The sequence below is a fragment of the Castor canadensis genome, chromosome 15, assembly GCF_047511655.1.
Source record: "Castor canadensis chromosome 15, mCasCan1.hap1v2, whole genome shotgun sequence".
Classification (NCBI taxonomy): Eukaryota; Metazoa; Chordata; class Mammalia; order Rodentia; family Castoridae; genus Castor; species Castor canadensis.
In genome coordinates, this window is record NC_133400.1 from 8143515 (window position 1) to 8168467 (window position 24953).

The following is a 24953-nucleotide window of genomic DNA, read 5'->3' on the forward strand; positions in this document are numbered from 1 at the left end:
CTTTTTCAAAAAAAAATTCAGTTCTGAGCTCACCACAATAAAAATCTTAGAGGGGTTGAATGACTTTGAGACAAATTCCCTCACCTGTACAAGCCATGAATAGGGTCAAAGTGGATCACAATAGAAAAGCAAATCATAAGTAGTCTCTAATTTAAAGAAAAGAAATGTCTAAGGAGCAGACTATGCCCTGAAGAAAGAAAGGTATGGAAATTGGTTGATTTGGAATAGCAAGAATGGGGAACTAGGTCCCACCATTTGACATCTCTCTAAAAGCAAAAGAAGTCCTCTGATGTCAATGTTCCTGTGTCCCCAAAATGATTTGTTACGCCAATGCTTTCTGTCTGTCAGACCACACAGGTAAAGATAGGTGGCAGAAGACGACAAAATCTAGCACACCTTCCCAGAAAGCACTTGAGTGTTTCACTTCTCTTGTGCAAAACAAGTATTTCATGAAATGGGATTGTATTCTAAAAAAGAACCCTGCAAAGACACAAACAAGCAAACAAAATGAAAGTCAACAAAATCCCCAAACTGTGTCACTATTGACTGCTATAGTCACCAGCCACCATGCAGAGATCACTATTTTTTCAGAATTCACATTTCATGTGACTATCACCGAATAAATAATCCAAACAGTGTAAGCAGAGCCCAGCACCCTTTCCTCCCCCCACAGACCCCCCCCACCCCCACCTAAATGACAACACTTGGAAAGAAACCTGCAAGTCTCATTGTTTGCTTCCTCCCCTGACGCCCACCCTCTCGTTTCCCCATAAGCGAACGTGAGTTGTTCTCTAACTGCACCAGAAAATCAGAATTTATTGTACATATGTTTGTGTTCCACTTAATAAAAAAACCTATATTTTAAGATAAACTTTGTTAGTAATTCATGAGGTAAGTGACTATTTATGCTAATCAGGCAGAAATATATTCTCAAGCATAATGCGTTACATAAATTTGAATGCAAAATGTTCAATTATGAAGTAAATACAGGTAATGCAAATAATAAATTACCTCTAATAAAAATTATAAAAGATGTGTCTTCAAAGAGAGCGGCTTTAACTTACAACTGTAAATTGCTTAAAGAGAAAAGAATTAATAAATGCTGAATTACTCTGATGATTACTTAGCACATAATTCACCTATTCATAACGACTCCTAGTAATCAGTCTGCTTCAGGTCCTCCAATATGAGGCAAGACTGGTTCCTCAGCAATTTTACCCTTATCAGATTATCTCATCTGATTCTATTAATTTTCTTCCATGAATCTGCTAACAGTGATTTGTGATTTACTTACCCTGCTAACTGAAGACTGTTAAAAGGATTTATCTAACATTAGACCTAAGAACAGCATATACCTTATCACTGTTACACTCAAGAACTCTTTCTCAAATCAATTTAGTTGGTCTCATAGTGAAATTTAGTGGACACTAGTTAGTTCTACACCATAAAATCACCTCCTAGATAAACAAAGAGCTCAGACAGTATTCCTGATACATCCTGTTCTCTTCGGATTATATAGGTCTGAATCCAACATGATATACTTGAGCTGCAATAACTCATAATCAAGAAGAATACATTCCTTTTAGCTTGTCCTCTTTGCAGTTTGGACATGAAGGGCTTTTCTTTTTTTCCCTTTTGCATGAAGTTGTTATGTATGCACTGACACGAAGCTACAATTGTCCTTTTGATGTTACTGTTTCTAAATCTTCTACGTGATTTGACCCATGCCCTCCTCCTCCTCGAAAATCTTCTATAAATATTCATTGGTCAATAATGACAAATGCATGGTTTCTAAATTACTGTATATTGTTCTACAGAGATGACTGGAGTATATATAAGTGAAGGGATATGAAGCAGTAAGAAAACAGAGTTCAGATTGGATTTGCATTAAATTGGCTTGGATAGAAGTGAGACAATATTAGCAAGGAAGTCTAAAGAGATGTGGCCTGCTGTAATTGTAGAAAATCAGAAACCTGAATAGTACTAATTAAAATGAGAGAGCTCAATTGTTATCAAAGAAACACCACTCACAGAGAACTGTAAATGTTTAGACACCCCTGTGAATCACTAAATAATAAAGTAAAAAGGACAAAAATGAGAATTAAGTTATAAGCCTGAGAGCACTCCTGCACCACAACTCAAAAACAAAAATTCTGATCCACTCTTTTTTCAAGAGAAAATGGGAGACCATAAAATACTGTAATAAGAGGAAGAAAAATACCATCACTTGACAGCAGTGAACAAAAATAAACCATAAAAATGTGCAGATAATAATACATTTAGCTGCCCAAACATGGGCATTTAATTTCTAGAAATGATAAATAATTGCAACAATTAGGTGTGTGGCCATGACACTGTATGGTATGGTCGTTGTCATTAGCAAATTGTGTTTATGAAATGTTGTTTATTTTTAACTGTAGCTGTTTCATTTTCCTGGCCAAAAATACTTTTTGAGAGGCAGGGATCATCTTTGAGCTCTGAACAATAAATAATGTCACGCAGAAGGATTTAAAAATTATCATAAACAAAAAATTCATCTGTGCTAAGTACACATAAACTTTGATTTTACGTGAAAAATATGAACTTCAAACATGTGTGGGTAATGATTTTGACAAAGACATAGAAAACTATTGCACAGGACAGAGCTAAACACCACAGCACTTATGTCCTTTAAGTGGGGTTTCCTCTGAGCACATAAACTGTAATCCCTTAACTTCATTACTAGGTAAAATATTGTCAAAGGGGAGGAAAGCAAAGGAAGTCTATTAGGTTGCATAAATATTGACATAATCTTCACTCTTTCTTCCCCGAACTGGGACTAGCCATAGTTCACTCCATTCCAACAAAGTACTCCTATGAACTCAAAACTACCCTTGCAAACAACTTCTCTGCAGTACTAGTGAAAGAGAGAAAGAGAGAGAGAGAGAGAGAGAGAGAGAGAGAGAGAGAGAGAGCTGCTTGTCTGGCAAATACCAACAGCTCTGGGCTTTTGGGATTAGGATGCCCCTACAAATCTTCTGGGGAGTATCCATTAGGGACTCCTGGGTTTGCTGAAACTGAAGGCTGCCAGGGTCAGAGAAATTAACCCAGGTCTAATATGGTGTATGAAGCCAGGAGTGACACCTAAGGTCTTGTTATAAGCAGCAAAGTATGCTATGCGGCTGCTGCGGAGTGGCTAGAACCATTGTGAAGTGCAATGTTCAAGAAGCGGGCTTAATATATGACTAAGTGTCAGAAGTCAGGTTTTCTGAGAATTACTTTCAGATAAACAACTTTATAGCACTGCACTTAATCTTACTTACTAGAGACATCTCATTTATCACTGAATTACAAGTAACTTTAATTCTATTGATATTGCCATAAAGCCCGTTGAAAATTCATCCTGGTACTTTCAAAGGGTTTAGGGCCCTGTGACATGGAATCCTTTTGCAAAAGTGTCTCCGCCGGAATGATTATCCCTAAGGCTCCACTTAAAATGAAGGCGGATAGTAGGGAAAAATGATCCCATATCTGCTAGCATTTCTTCAGCCCCTTTCCTACAAGGTTGGGTTCTCCCAATACAATGTAACTAACTTTCTGAGCCTCCTTCCTCCTCCCACATTGGGAAACTAGCTTCTTTTCACTTCAACAAAACTGGACACGGATCAATTTCAACTGACCTTTGCCGAAAGGTGGCGCTGTTGAGGTAAAAACCAGCTTGGTCCAACAATAGTTTTCACTCTTCATTCTTTTGCAGGCTTTTTAGATTTTTTTTTAAGTGCACCTTTCTAGCGTCTCCCCCTCCCATAAAGTTAAAACAAAAACGATTAGCACCAAATACATTTCATTAATTGGAGGAATCAACAGTTCCAACTTCCAAGCAGGTGGGCTGGTCTTCCAATTGTGGGTCGGTCTCAGGCAGTCTTGCTTTTTCCCCCCAAATAAATCTCGGCTTCTCCGACTTGCCTATCGCTTTAAAATCTTAGAAAAAAAGTTGTTGCTTTCTTTTCGTTTCTTTTTTCTTTCTTGCTTATTTCTTTCTCTCCCCGCCCCCCTTTCCGGCACAGCTTTAAAAGAACTGATAGAGAAAAATTGAACTAATTATTGACATTTGCAACCAGGAGGGGGAACAGCCCCACCCCACCCCCCACTCTGGGTTTCCGGGCTTGTCCGAGAAAAAGCGGTTTAAAAGTTAACCCTTGGAGGGGAGCTAGTGATGGCTGGGTATTGTTTTCGTCCTGGTTCCCTACCACGATCAAGTCCGAAATAATTAAGTGAATTTTAAAAGTGCAAAGGGCGCTCGGGACCCTGATAAACAGGGGGTCAGACTTCATAGGGGATGGCGAGCGTGTGTATGAGAGAGAGAGAGAGAGAGAGAGAGAGGCCAAACTCGGGCTAGAGTTGGGAGCTGGAGGGCTGACCTGACTCTGAGCTGTGCCCGGAATTAACTCGCTCGCAGCCCCCCCCAAGGGCACGCGACGCCGGTGAGCAGCTAATGCCTGCACGGAATGGCCACAAACGACTTATTTCACCTCCTTTAAAAGTGGGTGATTAATTGGGCCTTTTCTCTCTGCAGACTCCACGCTGCCAGGAGAGACGCACCACCGCGGGGCTGTGTCTCGCGCTCTGTCCCTGTCCCGACCCCCTCACTCCGCGTGTCTCCACCAGCGCAGCGCACCCGGGAGGACAAAGGGTTGGGCCAAGTTTGAGCCTAGGGCGCACCAAGCTCGGGGAGAGAAAGTCCCCTGGCAGACACCTGGGGTGCCGAAGGTGGAGCGAAGAGGGAAAGCTGCAAGGCGAATTCACAATCCCGGGGTGGGAGGCAGACAGTGGAGGGGAGTCGGGCCAATCCCCGCAGAGCGAGTGGCGGGAGAGCTGGGGCTCCGGAAGGAAGGCAGGCCTGTTTCACGCTCCGAAGAAAAGCAAACTGTCCTCCCGGGTCCGCCCGGATTCCAGCCGCCCCTCTGGAAAACTCCTTCCCCTCTTGCACTAAACTTTGCACGGGGCCTCGCTCCCTCTCTCCCCGGGAGCTGCGGCGCAGGAAGGGTTAAGCCAGCCGGTCCCAGCTGACAGTCAGCTGATTGGGCCCTGATTGACAGCTCCAAAAAGTTTCCTTGTTTCTATACTATTATGCTAATAGCGGCCGCTCTCGCCACCTCTCATTGGCCGGGAGTGCCAGTCAATTTCCCATTTGGGCCTGACGTCACGAGTGCTATAAAACTCAGCAATTGCTTTAAACTCTTCTTGCTGGATCAGAGGCTTTAAAATCTTTTTTCATCTTCGAGCTGTAGCTCCGGCTGCTCATCGGCTCGGCCTCCCCCTTCCCTTTGCTCTCTGCCTCGCCTTTCCCCGGGACTTTGCTATTTTGCTTTAAAAAAAAAAAAAAAAACAGGCAAGAAAGAACTAAAGTCCCCCCTCCCTGTTCTCCAGCCGGCCTGCACCTCTGTCTTGCACTTTGCACGGAGGGAGCGACAGAGGAAAGAGAAAAAAAATAATAATAATAAAAAGAGCCAGGCAGAAGAGGAGGCGAGAAGCATGAAGTGTTAACTCCTCCGTGCCAAGGCCCGCGCCACCCGGACAGCCGCCCGCCGCGCCTCCAGCCCCAAGCGGCCGCCGCGCGCGCCCCGCCTGCAGCCCGGCCGGCGAGTCGAGCCCTCCTTATGCAAAGCGCGCAGCGGAGCGGCGAGCGGGGGACGCCGCGCACCAGGCCGGGCTCCTCCGGCTTCGCCGCCGCCGCCACCGCCACCGCAGCCCGCGGAGGACCTTCCCGAGCCTGAAGCCGCCGGCTCGGCGCGCACGGAGGCGAGCAGGCGAGGAGGGGCCGGGGCGAGCGAGCGAGCACATTGGCGTGAGCCGGGGGGAGGGAGGGCGGGCGCGGGGGGCGCGGGCAGGGCGGGGGGGTGTGTGCGCGCTCGGAGGTTTCGGGCCAGCCACCGCCGCACGAGCTAGAAGCGCCCCAGCCCGGCAAGCTGGCTCACCCGCTGGCCACCCAGCACAGCCCGCTGGCCCCTCTCCTGCAGCCCATCTGGCGGAGCGGCGGCGGCAGCGGCAGGAGAATGGCATCAGAACTGGCAATGAGCAACTCCGACCTGCCCACCAGTCCCCTGGCCATGGAATATGTTAATGACTTCGATCTGATGAAGTTTGAAGTGAAAAAGGAACCGGTGGAGACCGACCGCATCATCAGCCAGTGCGGCCGTCTCATCGCCGGGGGCTCGCTGTCCTCCACCCCCATGAGCACGCCGTGCAGCTCGGTGCCCCCTTCCCCCAGCTTCTCGGCGCCCAGCCCGGGCTCGGGCAGCGAGCAGAAGGCGCACCTGGAAGACTACTACTGGATGACCGGCTATCCGCAGCAGCTGAACCCCGAGGCGCTGGGCTTCAGCCCCGAGGACGCGGTCGAGGCGCTCATCAGCAACAGCCACCAGCTCCAGGGCGGCTTCGATGGCTACGCGCGCGGGGCGCAGCAGCTGGCCGCAGCGGCCGGGGCCGGCGCCGGCGCCTCCCTGGGCGGCAGCGGCGAGGAGATGGGCCCCGCCGCCGCCGTGGTGTCCGCCGTGATCGCCGCGGCCGCCGCGCAGAGCGGCGCGGGCCCGCACTACCACCACCACCACCACCACGCCGCCGGCCACCACCACCACCCGACGGCCGGCGCGCCCGGCGCCGCGGGCAGCGCGTCCGCCTCGGCCGGCGGCACGGGCGGCGCGGGCGGCGGTGGCCCGGCCAGCGCCGGGGGCGGCGGCGGCGGCGGAGGCGGCGGCGGCGGGGGCGCGGCGGGGGCGGGGGGCGCTCTGCACCCGCACCACGCCACCGGCGGCCTGCACTTCGACGACCGCTTCTCCGATGAGCAGCTGGTGACCATGTCGGTGCGCGAGCTGAACCGGCAGCTGCGCGGGGTCAGCAAGGAGGAGGTGATCCGGCTGAAGCAGAAGAGGCGGACCCTGAAAAACCGCGGCTATGCCCAGTCCTGCCGCTTCAAGAGGGTGCAGCAGAGACACGTCCTGGAGTCCGAGAAGAACCAGCTGCTGCAGCAGGTCGACCACCTCAAGCAGGAGATCTCCCGGCTGGTGCGCGAAAGGGACGCGTACAAGGAGAAATACGAGAAGTTGGTGAGCAGCGGCTTCCGAGAAAACGGCTCCAGCAGCGACAACCCGTCCTCTCCCGAGTTTTTCATGTGAGTCTGACACGCGATCCCAGCTAGCCACCTTGATAAGTGCTCCGTGGGGGTCCGGCTCGGGTGTGGGCTTGCTAGTTGCACAGCCACACTTGCCACCACCTCGCCCCCTCCCTGCCGAGGTCGCCCCCTTGGCCCCCTACACACACACACACACACACACACACACACACACACACACACACACACACACACACACACACACCCTGCTCCGAGTTCGTGGTGGCGGTGGCTGTTTTAAGTTGGGGAGGGACTGGGGGTCTGGCTCATGGATTGCCAATCTGCAATTCCCCATAACTTGCTAGCTTGTTTTTTTACACACCAACCCCTCCGGACTTACACAATGGTCAAAGATCCCAGGAGAGTGCTTCATGTGAACATTGCTCACCTTTGGAGTCAGCCTCATTCGCATATATTTTTTTTCTTCTTTTTCTTCAGTTCATGAGCTGGTGTTCATTTTCTCTGTGTGTGTGTGTGTTTCATTTTGTTTGGAATTTTTTTTCTTCATTTTACCTTTTGGAGCTTGCTGTGTTGCCAACCTTCACCCTCACTCCCTCTCCACCCATCTTCTCCAAGATAAAAGAAAAAAAAAAGCAGGTTTTTTTCTCCTCCTGAGTTCTTCATGTGAGATTGAGCTTGCAAAAGAAAAAAAAAATGTGAAATGTTATAGACTTGCAGCGTGCTGAGTTCCATCGGGTTTTTTTTTTAGCATTGTTATGCTAAAGTAGAGAAAAAAATCCTCACGAACCCACCACAATCAAGCTTTCATCAACTTTCTGGGTGTGACTTGTGAGTTTTGGCCTTCTGATGCCAAATCTGAGAGTTCAGTCTGCCATTGAAAAACTCATTCTCATCTCATGCATTAGTTTGCTTGCTACCTTGTCTTAGCAACAATGGACTATAACTGTTTCAAAGACTTTATGGAAAAGAGACATTATAGTAATTAAAAAGCCTGCATGCTGGACATGTATGGTATAATTATTTTTTTCTTTTTGTTTCCCTTTTGGCTTGGAAATGGACGTTCGAAGACGTAGAGCATGGCATTCATACTTTTCTTTTACTGCCTCATGACTTTTTTGAGTTCAGAACAAAATAAAGTGCAACCCTAGATCCTTCTCCCCATGAAAGTGTGCATCTGCTCCCAAACTGCTTTGAGTTCTGCAGAACTTCAGCCTCCTCTGTAAATGCACTCAAGGCATTCCTTGTCAAAGATGCTAGAATGGGTTACAAATTTAACATGGTGAATATTGCAGAACTCTTATTAATACTTTCTTTTTTAATAAGAAGGATGCCCCACTTTGGGGACTTAAATCGTGCTGTTGCTGAAAGCAGTCTAAAATTTATTTAAAAAAAAAAAGAAAAGAAAGGAAATCTGCCCCATTATTTTTTGGTTTGTTTTATTTTTCTTGTTTTTTTTTTTTTTTTGGCTTTTGGTCATTGTCAAATGTGGAATGCTATGGGTTTCTAGTATATAATTTAATTCTAGTTTTTATAATCTGTTAGCCCAGTTAAAATGTATGCTACAGATAAAGGAATGTTATAGATACATTTGAAAGAGTTAGGTCTGTGTAGGCGTAGATTTTTTTAAAGACTGATGCACTAAATTGTCTACTGTTGTGATGTTAAGGGGGGTAGCGTTTGCAAGGGGACTGTTAAAAAAGTAGATTATAAAGCATGTGCTTGCAACTTAAATATAAGTTGGGTATGTGTAGTTTTTTGCTATACCACTGACTGTATTGAAAACCAAAGTATTAAAAGGGGAAACACCCCTGTTTATATCTGTAGGGGTATTTTACATTCAAAATGTATGTTTTTTTTTCAAAATTAAAGTATTTGGGACTGAATTGCACTAAGACATAACCTGCAAGCATATAATACAAAAAAATTGCAAAACTGTTTAGAACGCTAATAAAATTTATGCAGTTATAAAATGGCATTACTGCACAGTTTTAACACGATGCAGATTTTTTTACAGTTGTATTGTGGTGCAGAACTGGATTTTCTGTAACTTAAAAAAAATCCACAGTTTTAAAGGCAATAATCAGTAAATGTTATTTTCAGGGACTGACATCCTGTCTTTAAAAAAAAATGAAAAGTAAATCTTACCACAATAAATATAAAAAAATCTTGTCAGTTACTTTTCTTTTACATATTTTGCTGTGCAAAATTGTTTTATATCTTGAGTTACTAACTAACCATGCGTGATGTTCCTATGTGCTTTTCTTTCATTTTCAATTCTGGTTATATCAAGAGAAAGAATAATCTACAATAATAAACTGCATTTTTTTGATTCTGTACTCAGTTTCTTAGTGTACAGTTTAACTGGGCCCAACAACTGCATGAGAAGTACAAAATGCATCCTTTTCTCCAGTAGACGGGAGGAGGAGGGAAGCAATAACTCAGGGTGAAATTATAGGCTCTTGTGTGAGGCAAAGAGGCTGGTCCCCGATAGTAATTAGTAATACTTAATATAGACATAAATTATGACCTCTCTATTTTTTTTGTCCCCAAAGTTTTCAGTTTTCAAATGAGTTGGGCCATCTTTGTCCTTTGGTGAAAACAAAAAAGAAAAACAAGAAAACAAAAAAGTAGAACATAGCCCTTAGTTTCTCTGACCCAGGGACAAATCCATCTAGAGAAAGAGGAACCAGCAAATATGACCCAGCAGAGATGGCTGGCCACATATGCATTTAATGGTAAAGACAAACAGTTCTTGCCTTTTGGCTAAAATTGATTATTTTTCCTTCCTCCCTTATACGCCATGATTTTCTTGTTAGCAAGGCCTGACAAGACTAAGCATAAACACTTTGGACAAATCAAAGTTGTTTGTTTTGTTTTGCTTTTTTTCTTTAACTTCACAGTTCATTTGTCGTAAATAGGAAAAAGAAAAGCCACCCCTTACTTGCAAAAGTGCCACCTCATAGCTGGTTTTAACTGTTATCAGATCATACTTCACTAAGAATATTCAGTGGACTGTCTCCATGTGAAACACCTTAGTCCTCCAGATATAAACAAAAATATAATGCCTTTGTAGAGTGAAGACTGTGCTTTGGTGTATTGGTTTTTACCCCAAAATAGGCTGCGGATGGGGGCTCACTTGAATATTGTTTGGAAAGATTTCAACCAGTAGAACTCTTAAGCATTGACCTATTTTAAGTTGACACAGATTCGTGCAACTAATGTTACAAATTCATGTACTTCGTAGTCTATGTCAACTTCCCTAGCAGCTAACAGAACGTTAGACAAAGCCAGTACTGTTTTGAAAATATAGCCAAACACCATGACTTTTGTTTTATTTTGTTTTCAATTCTCTAAAAAAAAAAAAAGATAATATTGAAACTCTGAACGAGGGCCTTATTTTGAAGAACACAGGTTGGGCTTGGCTGTGATGTGTTCTGGCCGGTTTATCACCGGCCTTCCTGCCTCTCTTTCACAGAACACGAAGAAGTGTTTGCCCTTCATATTTCCACCTTCCTTTTATGTGACAGTTTGGATATGGTTCCCAAATCCACACTTAATTTTGCTTAACAAAAGTCTTCCTAGCAAATCTACTTCCCTGTGCTGGCAGTTAGCTGTCCTGGGCGTCTGAGATTTTGATTTCTCTGATCACAACCAGGGGAGCGACACATAGTCGCCCTCTGAAGATACAGAAATAGGTCTGCCACTTTTACAAATGGAGGCAAACAGCTCAAAATAAGAAGGACATTCAAGACAGTTATTGCAGTGATTTTGTGAAGACCGGGACCTGGGTTTGGAAATACAAAAACTCCAGCTATGCAGCAATTAAGCATCTTGCTGGAATTCCACAAGACAATTCAATAGCAAAGGCCAGTTTAGCACCCCCAACACCCCCAACATTAGAAAATAAAGCAGAGAAGTGTCGTTAAGGGTGGACTTTCAGGGAAGGTTAACTTGTACTGAAAGCTACTCTCGGAATAGTAACTATTAAAAACTGTGGAAAATTGTGGCAGACACCAATAATTTTTATTTTTTAAGAACTAAGTACTCCCCAGGTACCCCTTTATTATAAATAAGTCTGTAAATTAAAAAACAAAGGAAATCTAGCCTTTCCCTTTATACTGCATTTGAGTCTTTGTCTAAATAGTGTTAAAATTCCTCTCATTCCAATTACAGAACTGAGTCTGCTCACTTGAAAGTTGGAGCCATCAGTAGGACATACCACATCTTGGAAGCCCCAGCAACGTGTCCTTACCAGTGTATTTCCAAAATGAAATTTATATGAGAGCTATACATTTTAAAATATTATTTTTTTATGATTAGTTTTAGAGGGCAATTTACCACTGACTTCTAGTTAGTCTTTCTCTTACAGAAAAATTACTGTGTTACAGAAAGCTGTCAAATGTATAACCCCTGTCCTCTTCTCGAAGGGTCTTATGTGCAGGCACATAGGAAGGGGCAGGTGTCTTTTGGATGTACGGTTTGCTCAACCGAACAGGTGTGATTGTTTTCAACCTGGAATATTAGTTTTAAAAATCCCCTGAAATTACAAGTACACGTCTAGGTACACACATACAAATAGAGAACAATTTCTGAAAGGTAGCAGCTAGCGTGTTAAAAGCATACCTAGACGTGCACATTCAAAGCAGTGAATTTTCATGCTCTGCTGTTCTCCCTGGCAGAGGATTTTGCTAAGGAAAAAATAATAATCTGATTCCTGTCCTCAAACTGACACCTCCAGTGTCAGCATTGGCAGAGTGGGACATACTAGTTTTTCACAGGCCCTAGATAATATTGTGTGTTTCTGTGATGTCAAATGGGCACTTACAGACAGCTGTAAATGAAAACAATATGTAACAAAATACATGGTTAAATATATGCCCTCTGTGTGTGCCCCCCCTTTTCTAGTCCCTGACACTCACAAAAATCACCCCCTTTTAGTTTCCCAGCTTTTTCCATGTTTCCTTTTTCAAAACCCATGTAATAGTTTTTTACAATGTATCTGGCACATTAATGTATTGACATCAAATAGACAGAGGTCTGATTTCTGCCCAGCAGATAAATCTGTTATCTAGACATCATTTTCTTGCTGTCTCCAGGCCATAGCCACTGGGGTCCTCTTCCACACAGACCACCCGGTGGGAAAAACTCTATTTATTGCTGAGCGTATAGTGCTAATGTACTGATCTTGACTCCCTTATACCTTTACCCCTGACGTTTTTATTTAGTAACATCAATTCTAGATTCTTCTGGTCTCAAACAAGATATCCAGCTTTCCTCCTAAAAGCTTGCACCAAGGGAAAATGGTAGTCATCCTCAGGAACATGGCACACAGCTGTCTGGGTAGCCACATTCCCGGCATTACCTTGTCTAAGGGACGCATTCAAAGGTTCCTGTGTAGAGTGCATTCTTGTCGTTGCCTTGTTTTGATTTAGATGAATTTGCTTCTAGATTCACATTCTCTTGGCTGGCTTGATAAAATTCTCCTGTGGTATAGGAGCCAATCAATACATTTAAAAATCTGATTGCCACACGGGGTGTCTCCTTATTTTTTCTTTTCTTTTTTCTTTTTTGGCCTGCCCATAGTTGAAGACTAACTGAGATACAAGGGGAGATGAAAAATCTGTGAGTAAAAACCTTCATCCCTCTGGTCTGATTAAGGTCCCAGAAAAACACACCCACCCACCAAAGCTCTGTGACCTTAGCTCTTGAAGAAACCTCCAGTAAGGAAGGGAGAGAGGCAGTTAGTTTTACCAGTTTTGCGTTGTGGATTTGCAAGTCTTCCCACTGTGAGTCACTTTTATTTGATTTTTTAAAAAAAATAATGTAGCCCCTTTCTTGGAAGAAATGTCTTCGTCTTTGTTTTGTTTTGAGGTTTTGGGGGCAGTTTTCTTTGCAGTGAGAGGCTATGATTTTCACCCTTCTGGATTATTTCTTAGGATGCTGAATGAGTAATCTGGAGTCTGCACCTTCCTTATTACTGTGAGGAAAATAAGAGAAATCTTGAAAGTGTTTTCACTTTTAGTGGATCCCTTGATCTGAAAGGTGTTTCAAGTCCAGACAAGAGCCTTACGGGAGGCAGTCCAGGGTCCAGCCCTCAGAATCAGAACTTGTTTGTTTTTGCATTTATTTGGAAATGTAGGAAGATCCTTTAACCCACTTCCCATAACACAAGTTTTCTCACTTTTAATATAAATCTTCAAAATGCAGACATCAAAAGTCTCAGAAAAGGGGAATTCTGTCCAGGCATTGCTCCACCCCACCTCTGAACAAGCCCATCTCTGTCTGGCATTTTTTCTCTAGCAGGAGTAGGAGATAGGGTGAAAGAATTCAGTTTCCCAGACTGTCTCATGATTGTTGGGGCATAAAGAACTATAGTCCGCTCACAAATTGGGAGCATCTTTATCCTTTAAAGAGGAACAAAACAAACAACAAAAAACAAACTGAATTGCTCAGTGCCAAGACACAGCAAAGCTGGGTCCTTGTTCTCTGCTCTATCTGTAGGTGGTGGGAGAGGAGGAAAGCTAGAGAAAGAACTTCTAAGACAAGAGTCCCTGCAGTAAGTGTCCTTCTGAATTTTATTTTCTCAGTGTCAGAGTCAGACCCAGCATACACATAAGCCAGGTACAAACAAGTGATGGCTGCTTATTTCTTTAAAATATACACACTTGGGTTTCTTTCTGAAAAGCCATTTGGGGACCCAAACCCAAATGGAATACTTCGAGGAAATCATTAGTGTCTTCATTTGGGGGCATTTATAAATATTTCAATTGGTGATTTGATGGACCAGTCAGACACCACACTCAGTGACATCAGGACACTTTTTATTGTTTAAATTTGAAAGCCCTTTTTGGTGTGCCTTAAGTGTGCCAGGCAGAACAAGTCTGAGATAGAAAGTACACATCAACAGCACACAGAAATCAGATCTTTATATGAATTGGCACCAGAGTTGGCCAGTTTTAAGAAACTCCCAGAACACATTTTCCACCAAGAGGCTATGAATGGAATGCAGAGTGCCTTACTCAAATCAGAGCAGGTATCTACCATTCACCTCTCCGTTAGTTTAACACAAAAATTCAGTTTCTTTTCCTTCCCTTTTGTTAAATAACAATTTTTCTCTATAATTAGGACTTTGGATTGCAAAATCACATTCCTCCCTTCTGCACAGAGTCATCTTGGATCTTAGTTACGATTTGAAAGGGGGATTAATTTAGGAAGGGAGGATGAGGGAGGGGTGCCTGCCAGGGCTTGGGAAAAAGAGGGGGAGGAGAAGAACAGTATTCTCCACCTTTCCCTGCCACATACACTCCTCAAGGCTCTCACCCCCATCCCAGGCCGGGGTGTGAGCTGCACATGGGGATTTTGCTTCAGAGTTTCTCTGTTCTAAATATTCTCACTCTCAACCTTGCCCATTTCTGAGCTAAGATTCCGAAGAAAGGGTTTTCCTTGTGGATGGTTCTTTGGATCAGGGATCATGGATCAGGAGAGGCCCTGAAACCTTACTGAACTAGGCAGGGAGGATTGGAAAACTTTCCTTCTAGAATCTCCAACAAGGACAGTTGTAAAGAAGCCTGGCCTGAAAATCCCAGCAAGGGAGCAAGTTCTCTTCTCCCTGATAATTCTCCATAACCACATCCACTTCTGGAGGCCTGTAGAAAAGGTATCTGATTTGCTGTGTGGGACTCACCAGAAGAAGAATATGGGCCTAATAAGGTCCCCAGGACAATAGGCAATCCCATCCTAGGCCCAGAGAGCAGAGGAGAGGAAGGGGTTGTGTGTAGAGGCTAGAGAAAGTATTATTAAAAAAGCCCAACCTTGGTTTATGACCACCAATCACTAGAGGTCAACTCAAGTCGTTCTCGGGGTCCTCACCTCTCACCAGGAAGAATTATTGGCAGAGTGACTGATAAACTTTTGACAGGCCCTGAACTTCCCTCAGACTGTCAAAAATAGTGAGGTCCTTAGCAGATGGATTTGATTCCCTTACCATCTGACCCCTGTCCCATCTCAGTGTCCTCTCCTCAGCCCCATTTCCTCCCATGCCTGGTCACACAAGGCCATGAAAAAGCCACAGAGGGCAGTGCCCTTAAGCCAGACAGCAGTCACCAAAGCTGAGGCCTTGCCTAGGTCACTCCTGGCATAGTTTAAGTGCGGACAATGGGAGAGGTCTGTGGAGCTTGACGCTGGGAAGGGTGAGTGGCTCCAGGATGTTTAACTCTGGCTGCCTCTTCTGCTGGCGAGAGTCTTGAAGTCTGCAGTGAAGAAGGCGGGCAGGATGCAGAGGGTGGCCCCTCTCCCCACTCACATCTCCAACTTCCAGGCACAACCAGACCACACACTATCCATACCCTATCCATCTGGTCCAGGGCCCTTTCTAAGCTTGCCGGGTGGAGCCCAGTCGCCCTGAGTATCGCTGCCCCTGGTTCAGTAGCGGGAGCTGAGTGGGGGCCTCTGGCTGGAGCTCAGCAAGTGCGCACTGCTGGGCAGGACCAGCGATTGCCCAAGGCCACCCGCAATGCCTCCGCGGGCCCCTGCGAGATGCCCAAGAAGCAACTCGGCGTGGGGCGGGGCAGGGGGACAGTGGCGGCCACACCCAGCGCGACCCTGGGCGGGCTCCCAGCCGGCGCCAACGACCCTGCAGGGCGCTCGGATCTGTTGGAATTTGGTTAAAGTTTTCCGAAAGGACTGCCTTGGCCCGAACTGGGCTTGGGACAATCCAAACTACCTGCTGTGCTGCGTGCTGGGCGCGCTGGGAGGGAGGAAGCCAGCGGGATTCAGCCCCCAAAAGCTCCGCCCTTCACCTTGAGACCCCCGCCCCACCCGTCAGCGTCCCGGAACCTTCTGCAAATAAGCTCACCCGCTCCGGATCACTAGAGTTCTAGTCTAGGAAAATTTCCTGCCCATTTTCCCAGCCCTTTCCCCCCACACCCTTCTTCAGTTGGAGAATCAAAAGGGGAAAGAGAAAGGAAAGGGGGAAGTCCAGACAGCTTGTTTGAAAATCTTTATGGAAGTCTGGAGATGGTTTGGGTTTTCCGTGGTATGCAGTTTGATGCACATTATAAAGCCAAGTCAGCCAAGCAAACTTTATTAAGATTTCTCCAATAATGCCAGGATGAGAAGCTTCCTCGCATTCCCGGATTTAACAGAGTGCGGGACAAGTCTCAGGCATTCCACTCGGAAACTGGCTCCATAAGACAAAGTTTAACACGACAGATTTGAGAAAGGATCCTTTTATGGGGGGGCCTCTTTCTTAGAGGCACTCTCTATCTTAAGTTGATACTTAAGGTAGACAAGTATCATTGTATCTTCCTAAATCTCTTTCCCTTCTCTGTTAGGGGAGGATTTATTAATGTACACATAATATGTTGAAACTAAAGCAGTGATGTCAACATCCCAGACATTTTTATACTGTCGGATTTTAATATACATAGATATGTACATATCTATATATGTATAGATATTTAAATATATATATGTATATCCTTTTTGATAGAACAGGAGAAAAAACTGGTACTATCAGTCTGAGATTTGAATCTATTAAAAAGTGATACTTGTGTCTCCATTTTCCGGCAATGAATTCAACATATTCTTTCATCTGCCATTTATTTGTTTATTTACTTATTTATTTATGGGCCCTTTTAAAATAGCACATTGGAGAAAGGGAAAGATATGAAGCTAGATCTTGCAGTTTCGACTTTATGAAATTAAAATGGTCTTAGGGATGGAGTTAATCAGTCTATTCCATACTTTGGTATACAGGAGAAGAACTTGACCTCCATTGTCTGTCTTAAAACAACATTCCCATAAAGAAGACAGGCGACACACCTCTACCAAACTTTTTGTGCCTGGAGAGAGTGTGGAGACACGGCTTGACAATCTGTACACGTTTTCAGGGTCCACAGTCCACGTTAATCCAGTGCACTAGGAAGGCATGGAGCCTTCTTTAAATCTTCCTTGGATATCACACTCCTGTGCTATTTTAAAAAACTCATCCATGGTTAGCGTAAGAGGCTCTGTGCTGTCAGACATCTGGCTTAGATTACACCATCGTGGTCCAGCACAAAAATCTCTTCTATCTCACTCCCCGAGGAGACCCTCTTGCCCTCAACTCCCCTCCCCAGTGACTGGTCTGGGCAAAGGTACTGAGAACAGAGAAACCGCAATGGCTTTTGGACTCTATTCAGGTGTGCAAACAGAACCCCCCCCCCCAATCCCTCCCTTTTAAAGTGAATGTCTGAATAACAGGATGGGTTTCCCAGGTAGCTGGGGAGAGCAGAGGTCATCCTGAGGAAAATGACACCAGTGATCTAAAAAGAACATCTACTTTATGAGATTTCAGGCAAGATGCCAAATATTGCATTTAATGAGGCTGATTGCTTTTCTCCAAAAATAACAGAGACTATCAATGATATGGTCAAGAAGGAAAGGCGGGTATTTTGCAAAACCTAGTCCAATTATTGCTTTGTAATATTTTTCTAAAATTGAAAATGCCTCACAAGTATATGATCTCATGCAAATATTCCTTGCCAAAGCCTAACGTATGTTTGCAACACCCCAGAGAAATTACAACAATATTTTCTCCACAATCTCTTAAGCTTTTAAACTGTTTACTTGTATTTCTAAAAAAAAATCTGTTGTTCCTAAAGATTAAAAAAAAGTAATCTTAAATGGGAAGTTTTTATTTTTATTGCTTTTAGAGATTAGCTATTTGAACTTCAAGTGGAGAACAAGTTATATTATTGATACACTTCCAAGTTTTGGAATTTCTTTTCTGTTTTTTTTTTTTGTAGAAATACTATGTTTGCAAGAGATTCATATGTGAAGAAAAGTTTGTGCTTGAAGAGTTTAAAAGTGCTTCTAATATGAAACATGAATGAAGGCACATAATGCATTTCTGACAGCCATGACAGATACAAGGGTGCAAATTCACTTATCCGAGCATTTGGGTATAGTCTTACTATTTAGATATAAAGACACTTTGGAAGAATTAGACTTATGCTGAGTGACAATTTAAGTGGAGAAAGATTATGTGTTCAGTTACAATAGTCTTCAGAATTCAGCACAGGAATGAACCTAGTCTGTTTGTGCTCATCAGCTGTAAGGTAATCCACATAAAAGTGTGCGGGATTAAAGAAAAATAACTGACTATCCTTGTTGGGAAAAAATAGAGTGACTTCCTAATGTATCACTGTTATTGTATACAGATTTGAGGTAGCCATGTTGACTTTTTAAAATTAGATTTTAAATATATTTTGACAGTCTGAACTGGTATAGTGAGACTAACTATAGGAAGAAATGACAGGTCTGCTTTGTTATTAAGCTGCTGTGTGGAAAATATTGGGTTCTGAACAGTAAATGATCATTATTTTGCCACTTACTTTGGTACAGCTAATAGCAATAAGGGTTTTTTGAGCCATAGAAAGCTAAGTACTCTGAATTACTTGCTTTGTTATTCCCTGCAAAGCAAAAAGTCTTTTTTTAAAGCAACCTCATTTTCATATCACCATTCTAAGTACTCCTGCTACTAATTTAAACAGAGAAGAAGTTAATAAATAAAAGGGTGTATCTAAATGGTTCTAGTTGTTAAGAGAACATTTGCAGTTAAGATCAGCAGCTAACAGAATAGAACAGAGCCATGGAGGACAAGGTGCAAATATGGAAGAGTATGTACCCCAGTAATGTGGAAGCTGCAGCAGTGGGGCTGGGCAGTCTGCCATAATAGTAGAGAACCTCATCAGAAATGATTCGAATCCTCCCACAAAGAATCTGGAATCTCTAGGTTCCCTTTGAACTAAGGACAGCTTCAAAAGTAATCAAGACTGCCAGGCCCATGGGTTGATGGCTATCGAGGTCTCCCAGGAGGTTGCCTTGTAGGTCTCTCTTCCATGCAGTCCCCTCCTCTGGCCTGGCTGGGCTAAGACCACCCTGCAAAAGCAAGTGGAGCCAAATTACCCTTCCTTTAGTCTAACTACCCTTTTCATTGATAGTCAAGCTGTTCATGAAGAACTAGTCATGGTTATTAATTACCTTTTGTTTATTTTGATATATTTACTAAATCAGGTACCCAAGGGAATCCTCTACATCAGTGATGTGAAAAATCCAGTTGGCTGAAGTCGAAGAGGTACATCTTGATTTTTGATATGCATGTGCCTGCTTCAGGGAGGTTGCCAAGAGGGGGACAAAGAGCAAGCAGTGCTGCTCATTTGTTAAGTGTGAAAAGCTCCTAGTTTTAGTTTTCATTTTTTGGGGTTCACATACAACCCAAAGGGTGACAGTAGGTCTCTGAAGGGGTGATGCAGGGGTATGAGCAATGTGTGTGAGAACAAGCATGCATTTATTTTCTGTATTTATTTCGTTACATAGATGTCTGACTCATAAAGAGGAACTAATCCAGCCTGAGTAGAGCTCAGATCTTCAGCCTTATCCCATACTAGTTTATTGACACTGAACAAAGCACTTCTTCTATTTGAATGTTAGATGATTTGGATGAATTTCGGCAACTGGTATCCATTGCCCCTGGCCAGCTCTGCCTGACTTTGTAAGCATTCCAAATTCTTGGTCCCTCACCCTCCTGTCTCAACTCACATTTGAAAAATTTAGTGTAATTTGAAAGCTCAGTGTGTCCTTCCTTCTGCATCCAAATGTGGCTGTAGTCACACCCACTTCAGTTGGAGGCAGAAGGGGAGGGAAAGAGACAAGTGGGAGGCAGAAATCTGATTTTCATCTACTAAAAAAAAATTGAAATTGTGCTATTTAAATGGCTTTTCATTTACAAGTATCTCAGCATGAATTTAATGATGAACCTTCTTCGTTTGGAGAGCTAGACCAACACTCTTATACCACTAATTATTTAATGTCATAGTCGTGTGTATTCTTGTTGCTGCTCATTGGCTAATAGAACAAAGTTTGATTTTTTTTTCATTAAAATTTTTGCTTGCTGAGAAATTTGCATGAAGTCCATTTTTTTTTTTTTTTTTTTGGTTTCTAGAGGAACTGAGGGGGGCAAAAGTCACACTGTCAAATTGCTGCTCTTTGCAAAGAAGGTACTTGAAGGATACATTGAAAACACTGGAAAAAAGAGAGTCCTCTTTTCCCTGTATTTGAAAATAGTATCTGATTACTTACTTCTACTGCTGCTGTGATGAGAGGCTCATTTTGAATAACTAGATCGGGAATGTACGATATGGCTTCTTTGCTAACCTTCTGCAAAATTAACATTTTCTTTGTACATAGATTTTAACTCAGCATATACCTTTGGGGTTAGTTTATACTTCTGTGTGCGTGCAGTTTCACTACTGTATTCCTTTCTTCTCCTTACCTTTATAATTGCAATTTGAAAACCACCTATTACATATGATGATCCAGGCCCAGTGGCAGGCTTCATGACATTGAAACCATCCATTTTGAGCAAAGAGTTAATGAACTCTAAAAGCAAGGTTCACACTGGTCTTGACCCCTTTGGCAATATTTCATATAAGGTTACTGGTGGGAAAGAAATCAAATTTCAGCTGTGAACATGATTGACAGGTGAGAGCAAAGAAGAGAAAGGCAGCTGGTCAGATGGGGAATTTGGGAAGGAGGAGAACAATTCCTTGAAGTTCCTCTGTGACATTAGATATTATAAGCTGATATATGAAAAGCTCAATACTTGGTATTCTTGGGAGAGTTACTTAGTTTATTCTTAGAAAGTCACTTTGGTTAAGGGATTTTAGTAGGGTGAACCACTAGATTTTCTTGCTAATTTCAACCGTGTACAACTTGGTGGCTTATTTCTGGCAGTTTTCTAGGCTAGGTTCTGAAAATTAAATCAGAGACCATTTGGGGAGACATTTAATTATCTTTCATTTATTCTCAGAAACACAGTCTAGATTATACTATGGGTCACAGACATATTTCAAAACATTTGTCCCAAGTGGTATCACAAAAAAGATTAAATTCTCCATTTCGGCAGTGTCCCTTGATCCTGACTAACATTTTCTATTAGTACATGTTACAGTCTCACACATGAAAATCAACTAAAATGCATGGTTTATCTGGGCTCTGATTTCTCAAGAATGGTCTCCTAACTCACAGATCAATGTCCTGGCACTGCTTCTCTAACTTTTACCCAATCTGGCTATTTTTACTGAAATTGTTCCACGGTAGCATCACTGCCATAGGCATGATGCGACTAATGCCATGGAAACAAGTGAAGGGGTGGCTTTTGGGTTAGCCTTCGACAATCTCACAGCTTGACCTGTCACTCGGAGGCAACCAAACTACCCAGGATTTGCACCAATGTGGAAAGCAGCCCTTCCAGTCATGCACTTCCATTTTACGTGCTGAAACGTGAACTTGGAAGTGGTAATGGGACTTAGGCAGCTCGTGTCTTTACTGTGCCCATTTCGAATGTTTCTGACATGGGCTGAGACCCATCTGGATGCAACCAAGTCGTGCAGTGCTGTTATGGGGACACAGACATAGGGGAAGCCGCTTGTGGCCTTCCTGTCACCTACAGGAGACGCTGATGGAACCCATAGAGGCAGCACCTGGGTTCTGATGTATCCATCAACTTTCCCTACTCTTACAGTGTGGACACATTTTACCCTTAATATAATGAATTTTAAAAACCATCAAATGTAAGGAAGGAAGACTTTCCTATTTTATGACCTAAGGTAAAACTAAACTGTGACAAAATAAAAACCAAAGTACTTTCCATGTTGCCCAGAATCATCCAGAAGTAAAATGCAAACGTGGCTTTCCGATGCCCACTATTGATGTGTGTGCCTTAGCACAGCCTGTGCAACTATTTAGTTCAAATATGAAGTAGAGGTGCCACAGTCTGGTGTCATTTACATCAAGTATTTTAACAGGATTGGCGAATGTGTTTCTGTACAAAAGTGCATAGAACTCAGACTGTTAAGTTCTCATTTCTTGGTATCTCTGAAAAATCAAAGTGGCTGCCCTTGACTCTATTTTCCAGAAGGCTTCTCAGGGCTTCTAAACAGTGGGTTTTTAAAATAAATACTCCACCCTGCAGGATGAGAAGGAGGATGCTGTCTTGCTTGGATATTTGCAGCAGGGACCAATCTAGCACAAATTCTATGAGTCTGTCTCAATATATCCTTTGGCACTGAGAAAATTAGAAGAAACAATTCTGTTTAAAGGGTTTCCTCATGCAGACTCACCCTTATTGTCTTTTGTTGTTGTTTGTTTATTTATTTAGATTGTGGTTGTCCCTAACCTAGACTACCTCCTTCTCATAGCCTTTCTTTCTTGCCAGCACTGGCCTGCTGCTGAGCTGATTCAATTAATTAATTACACCGCACAACTGGCCTATGTTGCCATATGTATTATTTTCAGTCAACTCTGGGATACTATTGACTTAAAGAAAGAAACATGCATTTGGGAGGAAAAAAGAAAGAGGGATTTCTGCAGAAGTACAGCATTCATTACTTAAAACAAAACATGTGCCTGTGAAGAGGTTTCCTTGTGAAGGCACACATTCAGTCACCTGGCAAAAGCTCAGACTTACTGCTGTCATCTCCAGGTGTCAATGCTGAAACTCCACTCACCTGGCACTTGCTCAGATTTTCTTTTCCTCCCTCCAAGAATTACTGTCAAATTGTTGTTTCACATCTGCATTTTTTGCTTTTCCTGGCACCTAATAAAATTATCTGCAATAAATGAGCAAAGCACCAGGGTTGAGGGGTTTTGTTTATTTGTTTGTTTTTGCTTTCTTTATTTGTCATATTTGGAAAATGCTCAGACAAGAGAAAATTCAGTTGCCTCTCTTTCCAATGTGGATGGGGAATATAATAAAGCCATTAGCACGGATATCCTTTTGGATGGGAATGAATGAATACCAAATCAGGTAGGCGAGAGCACAGTTTCAGATGCTCAAGTGGGAAAATCAAGCCAGCTGTGGGATTTATAGGTATTATCACTGGGAGACAAAGTGGTCACTGAGCAGTGACCTCAGGTGTAAGCTGCTGGAAGATATTAACACCTTAATTAACAATCCAAGGGCACATGCTGTAATTTAATCTTGTGGTTATTCACACACAGCCATGCCAGCCTATTGAGAAGCACAGGTAGCCCATTTGCTAGCAGGTAGGCAGTGGAGGTGAGAATTGAATTGATCTCAAATGCTCCGAGAAATTGACCCCAAGGTCATCTTCTTTTAAATTGGGTTCTACACACAGTTTCTTTTTTTCTTCTTCCCTGGCTGCAGCTTGCTTCCAGCAGCAGAGTTGAAGTTTGCAGTTCTTTAAAGGGGCTGTATGTAAGGGCTGACACCCCACCCCACATACATACAGTTCATCAAAATAGAGACTTTTGTTGCCAGTGGTAGTAAAGGGCTAGAGTCTATATTGCTGTGGGCCCCCAGCTTGCTTATATTTTAAAATGCATTTAAGTCCTGATGGATAGGAAAGGGAGAGAAAGCCAATGTGGGGGTGTCTTACTAGGCTGAGCATTTGGACAGGAGAGCAGAATTTTCTGTTTATTTCCATTACTTCTTTCCCTCTCCCTCTCTCTTTAATGCAGCAACTAGGATCCCTTCAGAAAATCTTAAGGTGCACTCTCTGCATTTAACAGTGTTTGTAATTAGGCACTGCATTCTAGAAGGCGTGCAGGCCTGCTGGAAGGATGCCTGGCATTTCTCTCCTTCCGCGGTGAGGGTAGCCAAGAGAGATCAGAAATTCCTTTGCCAGTGCTGACCTTTTTGACCCGGGCTGAGAACTGCTTTCTCATTCTTTGCTCCTGTGGGTAGCATGGATTTGAAGTTCTGTCCTGATGGTCAAAGGCTGTTTTGTTTATTTGTTATTGGTTTTTTCCTGGACTTTTTGTGATTTATTTTTCTTCTCCCCCCCCCCCCCGCTTTTAAAGCTCAAATGGGTTCTTGCCATTGTCTAATAGAAGGAAAAGTCTTCCTTGGGTCTTTTTAGAGTGTTGTGGCTGGATTCGCCCTCCTGTGCAGACAGGGAACAGAGCAAGGTTGGGATTTCTGCAAGCTGCAGGGCTGTAAGTAAGCTCAGGTCTGAGGGCTCCAAGCTGCTCTCCTTTCTAGAAGACTTCTAGAGGCTTGCTGTATACTCAGAGCCTTTTGTCATCTCATATTTTTTCCTGGACTCACGGCCTCTTCACCTACTAAACTTTCTACAGATCCAACAGAACCACCAAATCAGAACTCTCACCCCTATAATTTTCAAAGCCTGGTCCCTTCTTAGTTGTCAGTGATAAAATTGTCAGTAAAAGTGTAGTGTGTTCCAAGCACTCTAGTCTCTAGGGGCAGGTGGGAGACAGTTATTTAGTGTTACAGCTGCTTGCTGTGGTCTTTGCTTGCACATAGTATTCTGCAAGACCCTAGTCTAAGGGGGAAAAAAGGCCATGGTCATGAAATAGCACATGATCTGAGCTGTACACCATCCCTGCAGATCTGTGGGCAAATAATACGTCCTGCTCCCAAACCAGGCTGCTAGGATTAGAGCTGGAGAGTTTGGGCCTTGACCCTGGAAGAGAAGTTCAGGGTATAATGCAGCTCCTGCCTGAGAGTGGGAGGTTTTACAGAGGCGTCCTGAAATGTCACTCTGTTCCAGAAAAGAAAAGAAAGAAAGAATTTGTTTTTTGCTTTTTCCTATTTTGTTTGAGCCAGCTGATATTAGTGAAGAAAGACTTGCCATTGCTATTGCCGAGAAATTCAGGTTCTCTAAGGCACAAGAGGGGAGGAAGAGTGGGGTGTCGTTCCTACAACGTGTTTCTGTCTCCCTGTACCCAACATTTTACAGTGTCATTCTGTTCCCCCATCTGCACAAACATTGCTTTCTTCTGTAATAAAAGCATCTTCCCACCATTGCCACAGTTA

The 24953-nt window shown here is 43.5% G+C and overlaps 1 protein-coding gene across 2 annotated transcripts in view; it reads left to right on the plus strand.

Moving 5' to 3' along the window:
- Positions 1–5584: 5584 nt before the first annotated feature.
- Positions 5585–24953, plus strand: part of Maf (MAF bZIP transcription factor) — a 320718-nt gene continuing 301349 nt past the window's right edge. Inside the window, exons 1-2 of one of the 2 annotated variants that reach the window (XM_074055614.1) lie at positions 5585–7150; positions 19169–19229. In XM_074055614.1, coding sequence (XP_073911715.1) covers positions 6036–7150; positions 19169–19202 — 1149 coding nt within the window. In that variant the 5' untranslated portion in view covers positions 5585–6035 and the 3' untranslated portion in view covers positions 19203–19229. Of the gene's footprint in view, positions 7151–19168; positions 19230–24953 lie in introns of those variants that run through there. The other variant, XM_074055615.1, reaches the window with a different exon arrangement.